Source organism: Notolepis coatsorum (genome assembly GCF_963971535.1).
Source record: "Notolepis coatsorum genome assembly, chromosome: 20".
Lineage (NCBI taxonomy): Eukaryota > Metazoa > Chordata > Actinopteri > Aulopiformes > Paralepididae > Notolepis > Notolepis coatsorum.
Genome location: NC_140184.1, coordinates 59,505,105 through 59,524,590, shown reverse-complemented (window position 1 = coordinate 59,524,590; position 19,486 = coordinate 59,505,105). Strand labels below are relative to the sequence as shown.

At 48.1% G+C, this 19,486-nt stretch overlaps 1 protein-coding gene across 1 annotated transcript in view; it reads left to right on the top strand.

The window, feature by feature from the left end:
- The window catches only part of LOC311246881 (ankyrin repeat and EF-hand domain-containing protein 1-like), a gene marked incomplete at both ends in the record, with an annotated part of 45,826 nt that overhangs the window by 7,476 nt on the left and 18,864 nt on the right, over positions 1 to 19,486 (top strand). Inside the window, 4 exons of the mRNA XM_084337122.1 lie at positions 1 to 18; positions 1,018 to 1,319; positions 4,885 to 5,232; positions 14,475 to 14,644. The exon at positions 1 to 18 is cut by the window's left edge and continues 106 nt beyond it. Of these exons, the coding sequence (XP_084193248.1) occupies positions 1 to 18; positions 1,018 to 1,319; positions 4,885 to 5,232; positions 14,475 to 14,644 (838 nt within the window). The remainder of the gene's footprint in view (positions 19 to 1,017; positions 1,320 to 4,884; positions 5,233 to 14,474; positions 14,645 to 19,486) is intronic.

The window sequence follows — 19,486 nt, the reverse complement described above, 5'->3', positions numbered from 1 at the left end:
GGTTCCTGGCACAGAGAGGTGGGTTGAGGAGAGTTATGTTTTTACTGGCTATTCTTTACATAAATCTCAATTAAATGGTGTGTCTAGTGCTTAAACCTGTGTGAAATACATGCAGTGTGGTCCCAAAACCACCTGCCTCTTCCTTCACAACCACTTGCAAATTACTGAACTCTAAGCCATCTCCATCAATGCTAACTATACTCTACTATAGATACTCTACTATAGATAGATAGATAGATAGATAGATAGATAGATAGATAGATAGATAGATAGATAGATAGATAGATAGATAGATAGATAGATAGATAGATAGATAGATAGATAGATAGATAGATAGATAGATAGATAGATAGATAGATAGATAGATAGAAAGAAAATAATAAAATTACCAAGCAACATAAAAAAAAACATGGCTAGAGAGAGGGTTTACAATTTTAGAGGGACATTAGCTTTAAAACAACCTACTCTACCTACAACTCTTAAAAGTATGTGCATTGCAGTTTGTGGGGTATCACTCTGGAATGGTCTGGACTGGATGTGAGTATAAAATTAAGCAATAATATCAATCAATTCAAAGGTAGCTATAAACAAGCACTTATGGACACATAAGTGAGAGGAGCTTGAGTAGTAATGTGACTGCCTAATACATTTTTATTTCTCATTTGGATATTTGGATATATAAAAAACTACTTTTATTTTATTTTTCATTATTTGTTATATTATTTAATTTGTATTAAATTATAATGTAAAATATTGTAAGGAAGGGGCAGGGCTTGATACGTTTTTTTTTTACTTCCCCCTGTTCCTTCTTGAACACTTATTGTATGGAAATAGTCTTTGACTATTTACCTTTTTGTTTTTCTAAACTTGTTATGAAACAAATAAAAATAAAATAAAATAAAATAGACAGACAGACAGACAGACAGACAGACAGACAGACAGACAGACAGACGGACGGACGGACGGACGGACGGACGGACGGATGATCGATCTGCATTTGTCCCTTCTCCACAACAGGCTGTAAAGCCAAGCAGAAGAACTTGGAGGGCCTGTTGCCCCGTCAGGTGACGAAGGACAAGGCCACCATCAAGGTGCTGAAGAAAGCAGAGAGCCTGCAGGGGAAACTGAGCCAGCCAGGTGCTATTGACCCCAATGAGCCCTGGAAACTGACGCTCCACGACTGGTCGTTGGAGAACCAGGAGCTCCTGGGCAGGGCCATGGAGACCCTGGAGGATGCAGCGGATATTGTCACCAGGAATACATTTGTCACGGTGATGAAGGACCACAACGTGCCCCTGGATGATGAGCAGCTCCAGAAGGTGAGATGGAATAATACTTTTTTGGTTTGTTTGTTGTTGTTGTTGTTGTTGTTGTTGATTAATTTATTCATTTTATAGATGGTTGCCAGCTGCAGTATATACGTGGGGAATGAGGTTCCACTGTGATTTCCCCCCATTGTGGCCTCCCAGTGTAGCTCAAACTGTCGGTAATTACTTACAGCCATACCATATTGTGTAGGTTTATAATCTTTGAACGGGGGACAGTTTATTTTAATTATTTTACTATTACAACCAATGAAGGTAAATGTTTGAACTTAATCTTTGATAAAAAAGTGTTTTATGTCGTAATCTTTACTTGTTTCCATGGTAACTACTACAATACCCATACACCTTGCTAATCTTCGACCAATGACCTAGGTGACCCCTGTCATCTTCCATTCACTGCCATCTTTGTTTTCACTCAAAACATGTAAACTAAGGCATTTAAGAACAATCTGAGTCAGGTAATCATGAGTATGTAATTCCAATAGTGTATTCTGCCTGTTGTTTAGACTATTTTGACTAGTTTCGTAACATTGTCCTCTCAGCTACACAGTGTTCACGCGAGACTGAGCTTGTAGTGTACGATGGAAATTGTATTACTTATGTTTAGTACCCAGAAATCTATCACAATCCTTTTAATAGATTTTAATGACAGAAATCTATTACAATCTTTTCTTAATTTAATTAAACTTTTGAAGTTATTTTTCATAGACTTTAATGAAATCTATTAAACATCTTCAGGGAGGTTTTAATGTTAATTCTCTGCTCATTTTATGCCTATGTCTATTTTGTGTCTAAATCACTGCTGTGAAGCACTTTGGGCTGCAATTCTTGTATGAAAGGTGCTATACAAATAACGTTTATTATTATTATTATTTAAAAACGCAAATCTCATTTAATTAAGCTTAACTGCTCCCGTCAAATTTCAGAATTAGTGGAAGCGTATAAACCCAGTTACAACTATCAGGCGACTCCCAGGTCTGTAACATTCTTGCCAACTGGCAACATGGCCTTAACCCGTTCACTACCACACCACAACCGGTTAACACTTTCACTACCACACTAGATACGGTTAACCCGTTCACTACCACACTACAAAGGGTTAACACTTTCACTACCACACTAGAGAAGGTTAACCCTTCACTACCACACTACAGAAGATTAACCTTTCACTACCACACTACAGAAGGTTAACCCTTCACTACCACACTACAGAAGGTTAACCTTTCACTACCACACTACAGAAGATTAACCCTTCACTACCACACTACACAAGGTTAACCTTTCACTACCACACTACAAAGGGTTAACACTTTCACTACCACACTAGAGAAGGTTAACCCTTCACTACCACACTACAGAAGATTAACCTTTCACTACCACACTACAGAAGGTTAACCCTTCACTACCACACTACAGAAGGTTAACCCTTCACTACCACACTACAGAAGATTAACCCTTCACTACCACACTACACAAGGTTAACCTTTCACTACCACACTACAGAAGGTTAACCTTTCACTACCACACTACAGAAGGTTAACTCTTTCACTACCACACTACAGAAGGTTAACCTTTCACTATCACAAGGTTAACCTTTCACTATCACAAGGTTAACCTTTCACTACCACACTACAGAAGGTTAACCTTTCACTACCACACTACAGAAGGTTAACTCTTTCACTACCACACTACAGAAGGTTAACCTTTCACTATCACAAGGTTAACCTTTCACTACCACACTACAGAAGGTTAACCTTTCACTACCACACTACAGAAGGTTAACCCTTTCACTACCACACTTCCCTCTCAATCACGTTAACCTGTAGTTAACAGGACGCATACTTAAGTCCTGTGCCAACCAGCTAGCCCCGGTGTTCACCGCCATATTTAATCAATCCCTGGCGGAGTCAGTGGTCCCTGCCTGCTTCAAGATGTCTACCATCATCCCTGTACCGAAGAAACCCTCCACAACATGTCTCAATAACTACAGACCGGTGGCACTCACCTCTGTGGTCATGAAATGTTTCGAGAGGCTGGTCAAGGACCACATTTGTGCCTCCCTCCCCAGTGATATGGACCCTATGCAATTTGCATACAGGACAAACAGGTCCACTGACGACGCGGTCTCCCAGGTACTGCACAGCACCCTCTCTCACCTTGACCGTCAGAAGGGGGGCTATGTGAGACTGTTGTTCATTGACTACAGCTCAGCGTTCAACACCATAGTCCCCACCAGACTGGTGGACAAGCTGATCGAGCTGGGTCTGAGCTCCGCCCTGAGCGCCTGGGTACTGGACTTTCTGAGTGAAAGACCCCAGGCGGTCAGGGTGGGGGGTCAGACCTCCAACACCATCACCCTGAGCATCGGGTCCCCCCAGGGCTGTGTTCTGAGCCCCCTGCTGTACTCACTCTACACACACGATTGTGTGGCCAAGTTCAGCTCCAACTCCATAGTGAAGTTTGCAGACGACACAGTGGTGGTGGGGCTGATCTCGGACAACGACGAGAAGGCCTACCGGGAGGAGGTTGAGGTACTGGAACGCTGGTGCCAGGACAACAGCCTGCTCCTGAACATTGGTAAAACCAAGGAGCTGATCGTGGATTATAGGAGAGGACAGCAGGAGACACACACACCACTGATGATAAACGGGGCTACCGTGGACAGGGTGAGCAGCTTTAAGTACATGGGGGTCCACATCTCAGAGGATCTGACATGGTCAACACACATAGACACAGTCATAAAAAAGGCGAAGCAGCGCCTCTACCACCTGAGACAGTTAAGGAAGTTCAGAGTATCGGGGAAGATACTCCAGTCCTTCTACTCCGGAGCTGTAGAGAGCATCTTGACTGGAAACATCACTGCCTGGTATGGAAACAGCACGGCACAGGACAAGAAGGCCCTACAGAGAGTGGTGCGCTCAGCCGAGCGTACCACGGGTATTGCACTACCTCCCCTGCAGGTTCTATACAACAAGAGGTGCAAATCCAGAGCCTGCAGAATAATGAAAGACCCCCACCACCCCAATAACAGCCTGTTCCAGCTGCTGAGGTCAGGCAGACGCCTGCGAACCCCAGCTACTAGGACAGAGAGGTTTCGGCTCAGCTTCTTCCCCCAGGCCATCAGAGCCTTGAACAATGAACACTGAGTGCCACAGAACACTGAACTTTTCACACACAAGCACACATGAGCACACACACGACACGCACGCTGTGCACGCTCACACACTAGCAGCCACTTTAACATGAGCAGGCACACACTCATGCCGCACACGCCCACACTTATGGCCAAAAAGGAAAGGTCACTTTAAAAATAGTATAACAACAGTAACAGTGTATTGCACTACCAAGGGACCTAGCATGTCCTATATGCTATGTAAATAACTATGTACAGATACCGAGATGTTACCATGTTACCTGTTTATTGCACAATGTTGTTTTTATTGGATTCTATTATATGTTGTACCACTGTATTGCACATCGTTGCGGGAAAGACCACCCGCATTTCATTGTATACTTGTATGCCGTGACAAATAAAAACTCTTGACTCTTGACCTCGTAGATCGCGGAGGTACATGACACTGCGCGCCTGGAGCGGGTCAACATGGCAGACTTCTTCAAAGGCATCATCTACCTCGAGAAGCCCTTCACTCTCCCCTCCTACGCTACCAAGGAGAAGAAGGCTGGTAAGGGTAAGGGTGGTAAGGGGGGGAAAACAGGCAAGTTTGTCCTCTCTTTGCCTATCCTCGTGCTCCCGCCGCGCCTGCTCCACCGGCGGCGTGACGGGGGGCCGCCCCTGTTCATGATCGAGACCCAGCACTTCACCGACACCAGGCAATTTCACGGAAAGCACCTGCCATGCCAACCCATTGAGGACGACTCTGCCTGGTACGTCGACAAGCCAGAGAAGGTGTGTGTGTGTGTGTGTGTTTGTGTGTTTGTGGGTGTACATACTAGGAATGGGACTCACCAGAGAGATGATAGATTCGTTTATAGCCCTTTTCATAAACATTCTATATTGGCTCAAGCTTATTTCCTGTTGTAGTGTTTGCTAATACAGTAGCTGACAGGAAATACACTGGAATTCTTCTGAAAAGGTCTATATTGCAATAGAGGTCTTTGACAGAATGATTGTTATTTTTCCTCCGGGCTGCCTGTAACCTTTGGTAACCACTTTCAAAAGAAAATGTCTAATTTCTGTGCATTGGTAGAATATGTAAAACACTGGGAAAGCATGATATTACCATTCCAATGTGAGTTGTTTACAAAATTCAGTAATACAACAGCAATTTTTAAAAACATTTTTATTTCTCATATAGAACATAGCAACTGTGGTGCATATAATCTTCCAACGTGGAGGACAAATGGCAATTCTAAACATCCTGTGTAAGGCCTCTATTGTTAATATTCTTTAATACTTGAAGTATTGCTCTGTACTGTGATTTATTACTTGCAATATATTATTAGTTTGCTATTCTTTCATTTGAGCACAGTAAACTGTAAAAATAATAACCATTAGGGAAATAGAATGTCAAAACCGATGTCATTTGACATGAACCCTTTCAATACCTACCAGTATAGAATGGTCCCGAAACACAAAAACCTAATCCTTAATCTTAACCCTTTCACAACCACACTATTGAAGGTGTACCCTTTCACTACCAAACTACCGTCTGTAGTGTGGTAGTGAAAGGTTAAAGGTCCCATGTCTTATAAATAGCCTTTTCCAGTGTTTAGCATTGTTTTCTAGCAATGTGGGGTTGTATCAATGGGGTCTGTGTCTCTAATTCTCATTTTGGCTCATCAGTCCAGTCTCGAGTTCACAAGATCCTCCCTCACTGAACCAAGCCATTCTGATTTGACTGTTTTGCTGACGTGAATAAGGCACTGGTTGTAGTCACCGCCCACAATCAACAATTCGCTCAACAACAGAGCGAGCGGAAATACTGACACTTCCTCAAACGGGTTGACGTCGTGCAGGTGCCGACAGAGAGAGCAGAGAACGAGTGAGCGAGAGAGAGGGAGAGAGAGAGAGACAGAGAGGGAGAGAGAGAGAGGGACACGGAGCACCCCACACACACTCCCGACCGTGCACGCAGGGAAACACACACAAGCAGTCGGGAGCACTCGCATATCACTGTCAACCTGCTACAAAATATCATTGCGCACGCTCCCACGCGCGCGCCCGTATTCTGATCCGTACAATAATATTCACAGGGGTATATATTGTAATTTGAAACAAGTTACCAATGCATTGTCCTGTGGGATTATGTCCCCCCGCAGCTAAATTTATTAGTATCCCCCTCAATCTCTCTATGTCTCTCTCTGCCAGTGCAGACTGTGGGTGACTGTCACTCAAAGCGCTTTGCGAGTATGGGCGGAGCCCAGTCCAAAACTCCTTGAAATCTTGAAGTGGAAAAATGCTGCATACTTGATTAGAAATACAAAACGATATCTCAATATGGCGAAGAGCGGGACGCGATTGCCAGTACGAGTATATAACGATATGTATATATAACCTAGTTATATGAGTACTGGCTGAGCGTCCCGCTCTTCGCCATATTGAGATATACCTAATCTCCTGTACCTATTGTACTACATGAACAAAAACAAAACACCCTTGCACTTGACCAGGCCCCGCCCCAGTGACCTATAAGTCACCAGGCGTGGTCACACTCGCCCTTCCTCGGGAAAAGTTTTCCATCAGGAAAAAAAACCCTCAAGGGACTTCAGGGTACCCTTAGAGCGGGACGCTCAGCCAGTACTCATATAACTAGGTTATATACATAACCTATCGTTATATACTCGTACTGGCAATCGCGTCCCACTCTTCGCCATTTTGAGATATGGGGCAGAGTGGACGCGAGGCCCGACAAATGTACCCCCTGAGGACCCGCAAGCCCCACCACCAGGGGGGAGGGGAGTCCCGTCACCCCCCCTTCCTAGTGAAGAGGGTGCGGCAGTCAACTCCACCCAAGTGTGAAAAAGAGGGAACTAGAACCCCTAAAACGCACAGCACAGGCGGGACCACGTGTGACACAACACCTCGTGGCACGCACCCACACAACCCTGCTAACCCACTGAAGGGCGGGACGCAGGGGAGGTCCCAGACCTCAGAACCACCTGGGAGACAGAACCCCCAGTCATGTCCATGAGATAAACCCTAACGAAGGGACCCGGGGAGAACCAGGAGGCCGCAGCACAGACGTCCTCCACAGAGGCCCCCCCTAACAAGGCGGCAGAGGCCGCCACTCCACGAGTGGAGTGCCAGGGGGGGCCAGCCCAGCCAACGTGTAGCAAGGGCAATGCCCAACCAATGTGATAGGCGCTGTTTCGACAGTGCCTTACCAGCGCGAGAGCCACCGTAACAACAAAGAGCTGATCGGTAGCCCTGAGGTCCTGAGTCCGGCTGAGGTAAACCCCCAAAGCCCGGACTGGACACGACAGGTGAAGGCTCGCCTCTAACTCACCAGCGTGAAACGCCTGAACCACAATATCCCTGGAGCGAAAAGAACTCCGGATATTTTTTGGCACGAAGACTGGATTAGGCCTCAGAGTCACACCGCTATTGACACGAATAGACAAGCACTCAGGCCGCACCGAGAGAGCACAGAGCTCACCCACACGCTCAGCGGAGGTGATGGCCAGCAGGAACGCAGTCTTGAAGACAGCTGTTCCAAAGACGCCTGCTCAAGAGGCTCAAACGGGGCCTCGGACAACCGGCCGAGGACCAATTGAAGGTCCCAACTCGGAGACAGAGAACGTTCCACCGGCTTATGGCGCCAAGCAGGAACGCTTCACAAGAGGGTGGCTGACGTAACGTCCTCAAACCCCTCATGACAAGAGGATATAGCCGCAGCATATACCCTCACCGTCGAAGCCGACAGTCTATCAAAAATAGACTGAAGGAAGGTAAGGACAGCGTCCAGGGGGCAGGACACCCAGCCCCCCACCTTACACCATTCTTGGAAAATACGCCACCTACCCGCGTAAACCGCGATAGTGGAGGGAGCATCCGCGATCCGGATGGTGTCGACCACAGAAGAGTCCATCCTCTCCAGACTCAACCTCTCACCAGCCAAACCATCAGCGGCTGGCCCAGCACAGGGACTGCCACAGAGACCTGTGTGCTTGAGAGAGGGCCCGCGATGACCAAGGAACAGGCCACGGTGGGGCTACCAAGAGCTGCTACACAGCTGCGCCCCGGTCCGGCGCAATCAGGATCAAGGTCCTGCGCTCCCAACGTACCCGCTCCAACAACTGACCTATCAGATGTATGGAGGGAAAGAATCCCAGACCTGCCCGACTATGTCCGGACGTAATCCCCACTCGTCAGGGTGAGGACCGCCCCGCGACATCACACCTGTACCCACATTCACCCTGCCGGGGAAGTGGAGAGCCCTCAGGCTGCGCAGATGGAGAACACCCATAGCCAGCTGCCCGCCGCCCGGTGCAGACGGGAGCGTACTCCTCCCTGTCTGTCGACATACGACACTGACGTCGTATTGTCCATCCTGATCAAACACCGTTTGAGGACCAGAAGGACCGCCTTCAATACCAACACATTGAACGTAGCGCAGACCGGGCAGCATGGTCTTGCCAGCTGCCCCCTACTGCGTTGGCCCGACGCGTCCCCAGTGATGGAGGCGTCGGTGAAAACCGTGACGTGTGACAGCCTATTGCCCATGGGGACCAGAGGGCAAGGTCCCCCAGTACTGACACGGGAACCTTAGCCGCTTCCACTTGCCTCTCACCGGGTCTATTTCCATACTGGAAAAACCACCTCCGAGGAGGCCAAGAGGGACCACGGAATGAGCAGATGCCATAATACCGAGCAGGCGCATCACGGACAGCGCCGTAACCGTCCTAGGACGGAACCTCCCGAGCTTGTCGACAACATGCTCTGAGAGGGATGCCCACAATACTCCACCCGTTGACTGGGAAGAGGAGTACTCTACTTTCAGTCTACAGCAAACCCCAGGCTGGTGAGGAATTCCACCGCCTGCCTGGTATGAGACCTGACAATCCACCTTGACCGCCAAGGACCAGAACGTCGTCAGGGCAGAATACACTTCGTAACCCCTGACGACGCAGAGGCCCCAGTGCGGCCTCCACGCACAGATGCGGGGAGCCAGAGAAAAGCTGAACAGCAGCCTCTGGTACTCATACGCTAAACCCTGCAAAGGAAGCGTAGGTAAGCCCTAGGATGGAAGATCGGGGATGCGAATACGCATCCTACAGGTGTATGGAGGAGAACCAGGCCCCCACCTGACAGTGTTCAACAGGTAGGATGCTGAACCTTCTCATGGGACAGGTCCATGGGTCTGACACCCCCCCCCTCCCGATTTCTCGGGCACCAGAGAATACAGAGGAAACGCCATGACGATGGCCTGCTTCGCCCACAGAGATTGGATCTCGTTGACCAGAGCTGTCACTGCTGGTGACCCTGACAATAGGGTCTGTACCAAACCTGAAAATGGGTGGGGTTGTGTAAATACAAGTCCCCGCCTCAGCGTTCTCTCCATCCACCTCGACATATGGTACTGCTGTAGCCATTATGTGATACTCCCAAACGCACCCGCCGCCATTTGGCGCAGGTCCGCTAGGAACTGTAGATAGGCGGCCCGGTCCCACCCGCTGTGCGTAGCCAACCCTGGACCTGCTAACCGTGCGAGCAGAGCGCTCCGTGGAGTCGGGACATCGGACCCTGACACTACCCACGAGGCAATCGCACCCAAGGGGGGATCCCGACAGAAAGGGCCGGTTTGATACGGGGGAAGCTCACCTCATACTAGGTGACAAAAGCTCCCCCACTGAACACCCCTCCAGAACATGCTGAGGAGTTGCTCTGCAGCTGGACATGCAAGGTGTGAGGCCCCCATGGGTTCCTACACACCGTAGCCCTGCAGTGATATTACTACCACCCAAATCACGCGCGCCTGCGAGACCACTGCCAATCTTTCAGGAGTGGGAGGCACCAACGTGATACCCGGCCTGGCAAAGGTGAGGTCGGGGAAGCACGCACTGTTTGCCTGAAAAGGTCTCGAGCCCCCCTGCTGATAACCCTTGTAGTTGACAGACGTAACACCAGGCTCAACCAACACAGCTTATGGTGTGGGAGCCGCTTGACAGCACAACATTCTCACGGACAGACCCAGTCTCAGCCATCAACTGGGTGTCAGCCCCTGTCCCCATGAGAATCGAACGTGGGACCGCCTGCGCTTCATTGAAGACACGCGGCCCGCAGCCAAAGGAAACAAATCAGAGCCCCTTTTCCGCTGGTGTTGGGGGAGGGAGTGACCGGAGAGCGGGCTGCACACAGCTTGACCGACGGTTTTTTAGGGCATGCTCATCCAATGTAGCCGATCCCTCGGCCGCCAAGGCTGTCGGCCTTGTGGACACCTGTTGACATTGAGCCCAGGGTACCTCAGGCGGGGGAAACATGGCCGCTGGTCGAGGGCCTCGCCACAGCTGCTCGCGAGGCCGTGCTCTCACCTCTGGCTGCGCGGCGTGAGGCGGTGTGGGGCCTAGGACAAATACCGCCCGCGCTCCAGCGGAAGACCAAAGATCCTCTGCGGAGAGGGCAGCCCTGAGGAGGGGAAAATTCTTTTTAACTTCTCACCCCCTCAAAAGGAGACTAATCCAACCAAGATGTCTGTAAACAAGCGTTGACAGCATCCTAGCCCTCCCTGCGGTTATAGCTTGCGGCTAGGTCAAAGCTAATAACGTCAAGAACCTCGCGTGATTATTCAGCGTCAGCTGGCCCGCATGGCCCCTCCACCAGACACCATTTTTGACAGAAAAAAACAGCAATGCGAACAAAGTTACTAATCGCTGCTAATTCTATACCGTGGCGGTATAGGCGTAACAGCCCACCAGCCACCCGCCGGGCCGACTCACCTCATGGCGTCGGCCGGGCGGGGCACTGTTTCAACATGCCAGAGGCAAAGGACTGATGCCACCTGCTTCATAAACACGGAGCACCAGTGGTGGTAGCAACCAGCAACCTCCACTGTGGTGTGCACCCATGAAGGGGTTAATGAATAAATGAACTAGAAACACCACCAATACACTGTAGAATGGGCTAGCCCATACACACAACGTTAAGGGGATGCGGACCAGAGAAACCCAGTCCCGCATACCATTCATAATATTCACAAAAAGCACACCAGCCCTAGACCTCAGCCCATTCACCCATGAAAAAGGTAAACAAGCCCCCGCAATACTCCCAACAGTAGACACCGATTGACCGTCAGCATGAATGGTTAAGAGGAGGGAAGACCTTTTAGACAGACATCCCTCAGCGGGGAATCAAAACAGAAACTAACCCAGCATATAGCATAGCGTTAGCCACGCGCTCCAGGATAACCGAGAAAACAACAACGTTTACCCAGATATCCTGCCCCTTGCGCCAATACACAACTCAGTTGTCTCCCGGGACAACTCGAGCAACATCACCAACGCCAGCATTGTTATGCCTAGTGGCGCAGATCCTACCTGGACGCGAGTTAGCCCGATAGCTAAACATCGCGTGACGTCCCATCTGCTGTCAAAAGACGAGGAAACTCCAGGACAGGCCTGACGCGGAGATGCATCGAAATGCATCCAGCTGCAGGACCGCAGAACCCATACGAGGCGCCGTTGGAACATGCCGAGAAGATTCCAGGGGCTGGCAAATCTCTGGCGAAAACCCAACATTGTTCAATTTCTCTTTGCATTTCATAACACTAGGTACACAGGGTGCAAAGCACGTCCATGATGGAAAACGAAAAAAGAGGAAGGGCGAGTGTGACAACGCCTGGTGACTTATAGGAGGTCACTGGGGCGGGGCCTGGTCAAGTGCAAGGGTGTTTTGTTTTTGTTCATGTAGTACAATAGGTTCAGGAGATGAGGTATATCTCAATATGGCGAAGAGCGGGACGCGATTGCCAGTACGAGTATATAACTGCATTTCTTTTGGAAAAAAACCATACAGATGTGTTCCATAGACTCACAGGAATTGTGTAACATTGCCCAAATAGTGAAAGGAATAGCAAAACATGGGACCTTTAACCTTCTGTAGTGTGGTAGCCAAAGTGTTAACTCTTTGTAGTGTGGTAGTGAAGGGGTTAATAATATCATATTGTTTTTCATAAAAACCTTGAAATAGTACTGTGAAAAATATCTAAATACTAGCCTCAATATACTGTAGTAGAATGTATCATGGTATACTGTATTGCTATTTCCCCCCCACTTCTTGTGTGTGTGCTTGCATGTCTGTGTGCGTGCATGTCTGTGTGCGTGCATGTCTGTGTGTGTGCATGTCTGTGTGTGCGCGTGCATGTCTGTGTGTACATGCATGTCTGTGTGTACATGCAAGTCTGTGTGTGCGTGCATGTCTGTGTGTGTGCATGTCTGTGTGCGTGTGCATGTCTGTGTGTACATGCATGTGTGTGTGTGCGTGCATGTCTGTGTGCGTGTGCATGTCTGTGTGTACATGCATGTCTGTGTGCGTGCATGTCTGTGTGCGTGCATGTCTGTGTGTGCGTGCATGTCTGTGTGCGTGCATGTCTGTGTGCGTGTGCATGTCTGTGTGCGTGCATGTCTGTGTGTGCGTGCATGTCTGTGTGCGTGCATGTCTGTGTGTGCGTGCATGTCTGTGTGCGTGTGCATGTCTGTGTGCGTGCATGTCTGTGTGCGTGCATGTCTGTGTGCGTGCATGTCTGTGTGCGTGTGCATGTCTGTGTGCGTGCATGTCTGTGTGTGCGTGCATGTCTGTGTGCGTGCATGTCTGTGTGTACATGCATGTCTGTGTGTGCGTGCATGTCTGTGTGCGTGCATGTCTGTGTGCGTGTGCATGTCTATGTGTGCGTGCATGTCTGTGTGTGCGTGCATGTCTGTGTGTACATGCATGTCTGTGTGTGCGTGCATGTCTGTGCGTGCATGTCTGTGTGTGCGTGCATGTCTGTGTGTACATGCATGTCTGTGTGCGTGCATGTCTGTGTGCGTGTGCATGTCTGTGTGTACATGCATGTCTGTGTGTACATGCATGTCTGTGTGCGTGCATGTCTGTGTGTACATGCATGTCTGTGTGTGCGTGCATGTCTGTGTGCGTGCATGTCTGTGTGCGTGCAAGTCTATGTGCGCGTGCATGTCTGTGTGTGCGTGCATGTCTGTGTGTGCGTGCATGTCTGTGTGCGCGTGCATGTCTGTGTGCGTGTGCATGTCTGTGTGTGCGTGCATGTCTGTGTGCGTGTGCATGTCTGTGTGCGTGTGCATGTCTGTGCGTGTGCATGTCTGTGTGTGTGCATGTCTGTGTGCGTGTGCATGTCTGTGTGTGCGTGCATGTCTGTGTGTGCGTGCATGTCTGTGTGTGTGCATGTCTGTGTGTGCGTGCATGTCTGTGTGTGTGCATGTCTGTGTGTGCGTGCATGTCTGTGTGTGTGCATGTCTGTGTGTGCGTGCATGTCTGTGTGCGTGCATGTCTGTGTGTACATGCATGTCTGTGTGTGCGTGCATGTCTGTGTGTGTGCATGTCTGTGTGTGCGTGCATGTCTGTGTGTGTGCATGTCTGTGTGCGTGCATGTCTGTGTGTACACAGACTGAGCTTCTTCCCCTCAGCCGCCAGGCTGATCAATGCCTCAGGCCCCCCCCCCCCCCCCTCGGTACCCCCCCCCTCTGCCCCCAAGTGACACTGGCACAATGACATTGACTGCACTGCACTAGTCCGTACTGGATCTCTGCACACTTCACTTTATATATATATATATATATATGTATTTTATTTATTGATTAATCCCCCACTGCACTGTTTTCGTTTCTTGTCTGTGTTGGTGTTTGTTTACTGTGAAAAAAGAAAGAATGCATACACTGTATTGCTGCAACAATTACCAATGTGTTTTACACAAATGGCTCAATAAAGGAATCTGAATCTGAATCTGAATCTGAATGTCTGTGTGTGCGTGCATGTCTGTGTGTGCGTGCATGTCTGTGTGCGTGCATGTCTGTGTGCGTGTGCATGTCTGTGTGTGCGTGCATGTCTGTGTGTGCGTGCATGTCTGTGTGTGTGCATGTCTGTGTGTGCGTGTGCATGTCTGTGTGTGCGTGTGCATGTCTGTGTGTGTGCATGTCTGTGTGCGTGTGCATGTCTGTGTGTGTGCTCCTCCATGGCAGGTGTTTAGCAGCACCAGCCAGTGTGTGCAGCATTCAGACGTGGCGTCTCTGAGCCTGGCCTTCAGCCAGGGGGTGCTGGTGGACGTTCAGGACCGCTACTACAATACACCCCTCATGACCGCCTGCCGCAGCGCCAACCTGGAGATGGCCAAGTTCCTCGTGGGCCTGGGGTGAGCACACTGACCCATAGTGCTGTTCCTCGTGGGGGTGGGCACACTGACCCACAGCGCTGTTCCTCGTGGGGGTGGGCACACTGACCCACAGCGCTGTTCCTCGTGGGGGTGGGCACACTGACCCACAGCGCTGTTCCTCGTGGGGGTGGGCACACTGACCCATAGTGCTGTTCCTCGTGGGGGTGGGCACACTGACCCACAGCGCTGTTCCTCGTGGGGGTGAGCACACTGACCCATAGTGCTGTTCCTCGTGGGGGTGGGCACACTGACCCACAGCGCTGTTCCTCGTGGGGGTGGGCACACTGACCCACAGTGCTGTTCCTCGTGGGGGTGGGCACACTGACCCACAGCGCTGTTCCTCGTGGGGGTGAGCACACTGACCCATAGTGCTGTTCCTCGTGGGGGTGGGCACACTGACCCACAGCGCTGTTCCTCGTGGGGGTGGGCACACTGACCCACAGTGCTGTTCCTCGTGGGGGTGGGCACACTGACCCACAGCGCTGTTCCTCGTGGGGGTGGGCACACTGACCCACAGTGCTGTTCCTCGTGGGGGTGGGCACACTGACCCACAGCGCTGTTCCTCGTGGGGGTGGGCACACTGACCCACAGTGCTGTTCCTCGTGGGGGTGGGCACACTGACCCACAGTGCTGTTCCTCGTGGGGGTGGGCACACTGACCCACAGTGCTGTTCCTCGTGGGGGTGGGCACACTGACCCACAGCGCTGTTCCTCGTGGGGGTGGGCACACTGACCCACAGCGCTGTTCCTCGTGGGGGTGGGCACACTGACGTTGCTTTTATTCACCAAAATCCTGACCAATATTTAAATTGTTTACTTGATGAAAACAAGGCAACAACCAGGCTAAATGCAAAAACTTAACCTCTTAAGCCCTAGCCATATTTTCTTTTTATTTGCCAAAAAATACATACCTAAGTAAATGGAAGATTGCTCCCACTTCTACAAGGCCCATTTGCATGTTCTTGGTATCTAGGGACATCCATGGTTCTCCGGGAATGCACTGTATTCCCAGTGTCAGAAATATTGTGCATGTTACTAGGCCTATTATACTATTAGTACCACCAGGCGCCCCTGACAGGGCAGCAAAAACTGTGAATGAAATCTACTGTAAACTGTTACCTTTTTATAATGTAAATCCCTCCGCCGTTTTTCATCAGATTCCAACACGTTCACAGACAGGTAGAGAAACAAACTGCGTTCTATTTTATGGCAATAACGTTCAGGTTTGTTCCACCCGTGAGATATGATCCAATTTTTTTTAAAGCCTCACGCTAGAAGTCAGATGAGCTGGGAAGTGTAGTTTCTTTTATTCGGAAGCCCATCGAAAGCCATGGGTCTCTTCTCTCAAAAGACTACACTCAAGTAGGGGTGGGCAATATGACGATATTAAATAAATATCGGGTACAGTTCATTAACGATACACTTTTTAAACGTATCGTGGACATCGTGATGTTTTGCACAAACCCTCATCCATACAGTATATATGTGTGTATTTTTGGCTAAAGTGGATAGAAAACACTACTGTGCAAAAGTCTTAGGCACCCAAGAGTTTTTATATAAATTGTCTTAGATGTTATTAATAAAAAAAAATCTGTATTAATGTGTCAGTAATATTTAATTTTTTTTGAAACTTTTCATTTAAGACTATGGGACAGACTATGAGGGCCGACGTTCCACTCTACTGGTTAAAGTTGCTTACTCGTGAGTAGTACGTTCGTTGATAAAGAAAAATAATGTCCACAGCCGCTCCAGTGTAAAACAAAGATATCCAAATGGTTTATTTCTCTTCCACAGCGAAGTCTTTCTTTATAGAAGTGGTCCTAAATCTACTTTCCTAAATATTCACGTCACTACTACAAGGTAAGAAAACTGTATTTTCCCAGTCTCCAAAATCACCGCCGACTCGACACATGAAAATTCCTTTCCTGGAAAGCCGTAAATCCACTTGCTGGCTCTTTCCACAGCAAACCGGAAGGCTTGGCACCTTGGTTGAGAAATGCAGGCTTCAGTCTTGGTTGTTGAGTCCATCCGTTCAGTCCTGTTCAGTCCTTGGCTACACCCTGCTCTTCTTCTTCTTCTTCTTATTTGAATTTCCGGCAGAGTAGACGCATCGAGGCGTATTACTGCCCTCCGCAATTCTTTTTATGGGCTTTTCTTCTCCTTCTCCTTCTTCACCTTCTTTTTCTTCTTCTACTGGACCCCGTCATCAACTACATTGTCCATTGGAGTGCAGCTACTGCTGCTACTTCCTGCCTGAGCCCCCCTCCGCGGGACCCTGCTATCTTATCCTGGGCTGCTTTGTCCCTCGCAGCCTTGTCCCTCGCAGCCCCCTCAGCCAATTCACTACACACCTCCTTCCAGTCCAGACCTTCCAATCCCAGATGTTGAACCGCTATCCTAACAATCATCTTCACCATCTCTGTTCTACCCTTAGCCTCTGCCATACCAGTAACTACCCCTGCCACGAAGGCCACAATACCTAATTTCTCCTCCCTTCCCCTCTCTACCTGCTCTACCCTCACTGCCAAATGCCCTCCTTCAGCCCCCTGCACCCTTTCTTGGATACCCTGTCCTGCCCTGCTAACCGCCCCAGCATACGTCAATTTACCCTCCCTTCTCTCTCTCCGATCCGCGACCTCCTTCATCATCACCTCGCACCCCCTAAACGCTACACTATGCTCCCCACCACAACTACAGCACTTCGGCTTCACTCCCTCTCCACACTAGAATGTTCTATGTTCTAGAATGTTCGGCTATGACATCACCACAAATGTTCTAGAATGTTCGATGTTCTAGAATGTTCGGCTATGTCAGCATCACAAATGTTTTAGAATGTTCGACCATGACATCATACTGTGACATCACAAATGTTCTAGAATGTTCTATTATGACAAATACGAAGGTTAAATGACTATCTAAATCCAATCAATATTAAACATTCATATAATACAATAACCTAAATATATAGCTTTGGCTCCTACACAGACATATATGTTGCAGGGACTATTATAATCATCATATTTGCGTGAATGTATCCATCAAAGGGTTAAATCAAGCCTTTTTAAGTGCTTTAGAGGAAATGTCAAAATATTGCGATATATATTGTGTATCGTGATAGAGCCAAAAAATATCGTGATATCATTTAGAGGCCATATCGCCCAGCCCTACACTCAAATTAGGTTGCGCCAAGTCCTTGCGCCAATAAGTGCCTTTTTCCGACTCGATGCGCTGAGATTTCTATAAACTCATATTTTTCTAATAACACTTCAAATCATTGGTAAACAAACGTAGTGCTGAAAATATACACGTTGACTGCTGTTTTGACAGGGTTAGGGTCTTTACTCTTGGCTACATTTGAAAAAGAAATGCAACATTAATTAATACGTTCTGTATTGATGGGTCTATGGCGTGATATCAATCTCGTATCGGTACCGGCCCGCTTGGGTTTAAGAGATTAATTACGGTAACTTGAAACATAAAACTCACAATTGAATATCACAAAACACACTGGTAGTCACAACTTACTTCATTAATAGTTACACATTGTCACTTTAAAATATTTAACCTCATCAATCTACCTACCTGATACTTTTGACATTAACCCTTGCAATACCTACCAGTATAGAATGGGCCCCATTAACCCCACACTACCACACTAACCTCATCAGTTAATTTATTAATTTGTTGATTACTGACCAGATGTATTGATCAGTTGTGTATTCATTAGTTAGGTTTACACCTTTGTGGTGTTTTTATTTGGTAAATGGTAAATGGCTGCTTTTTTATATAGAGCTTTTATCCAAAGCGCTTTACAAATTGTTACTCACATTTTACCCATTCACTCACACATTCACACACCGACGGCGGAGGCAACCATGCAAGGTGCCAACCTGCTCATTGGGAGCAATTAGGGGTTAAGTGTCTTGCTCAAGGACACATCGACATGCTGCCCGGGAGGAGCGGGAATTGAACCGGGAACCTCTGGATTGCCAGACGACTGCTCTTTTTTTTTTTTTTTTTTACTTTTAATTATCAAAAATAGTCATATTTTACATGTTATGCATTTCAATTATATACATACAATATTATTTCAGAACCAGATCCTTCCCTTCCCCATCCAAAGCAAAAAAAACACTATCCAAAACAAAACTCTACTTGACCCCTATACATTTCCCGCTGTCAATAAACCATTTCTCAAACATTTCTTTACTCATATATTTTTCAGTCAGTTTTAGATCTTTTTTCATCATGCTTTTAAACAAAGGCCACACCTCCACCTTCTTTTGATCAAAAAGCTATCCTTCTGTACACAATAGCATATCTAGCATGGCTCAATACATAATTCATCAAGTTTTTCTCCTCTTTCCCATAAAAAAAAACCAAACAAAAACCTCTTTTTCCAATCCACCCCATTCTCCCTCCCCTCTCCCCAGTTCACCCCCAGGCCCTCTTTCAGCCTTGTATGAAACATCTGCAGGCCATCGCATTCCATAAACATATGCATAAAAGATTCATCTTTGTCGTTGCACACATCACATACTCTACTTATGCTATTATCAATATGACTTAACACTGTTTTTGTGTACATCCTATTGTGTTTCAACATAAAATCATTATGTTCACACTCTATACTATTAAACTTTATATCTACATTGCCCCAAATAGTCACTCCCACCAGCCCTGGAAAGACCCTCTCCCAAACCTGCTTTTTACACTACATTTACATTTACATTTAGTCATTTAGCTGACGCTTTTATCCAAAGCGACTTACAAGTTCTGTACGACAAGACAGCAAGAAGGGTACAACTCTATCAGCTGAGTA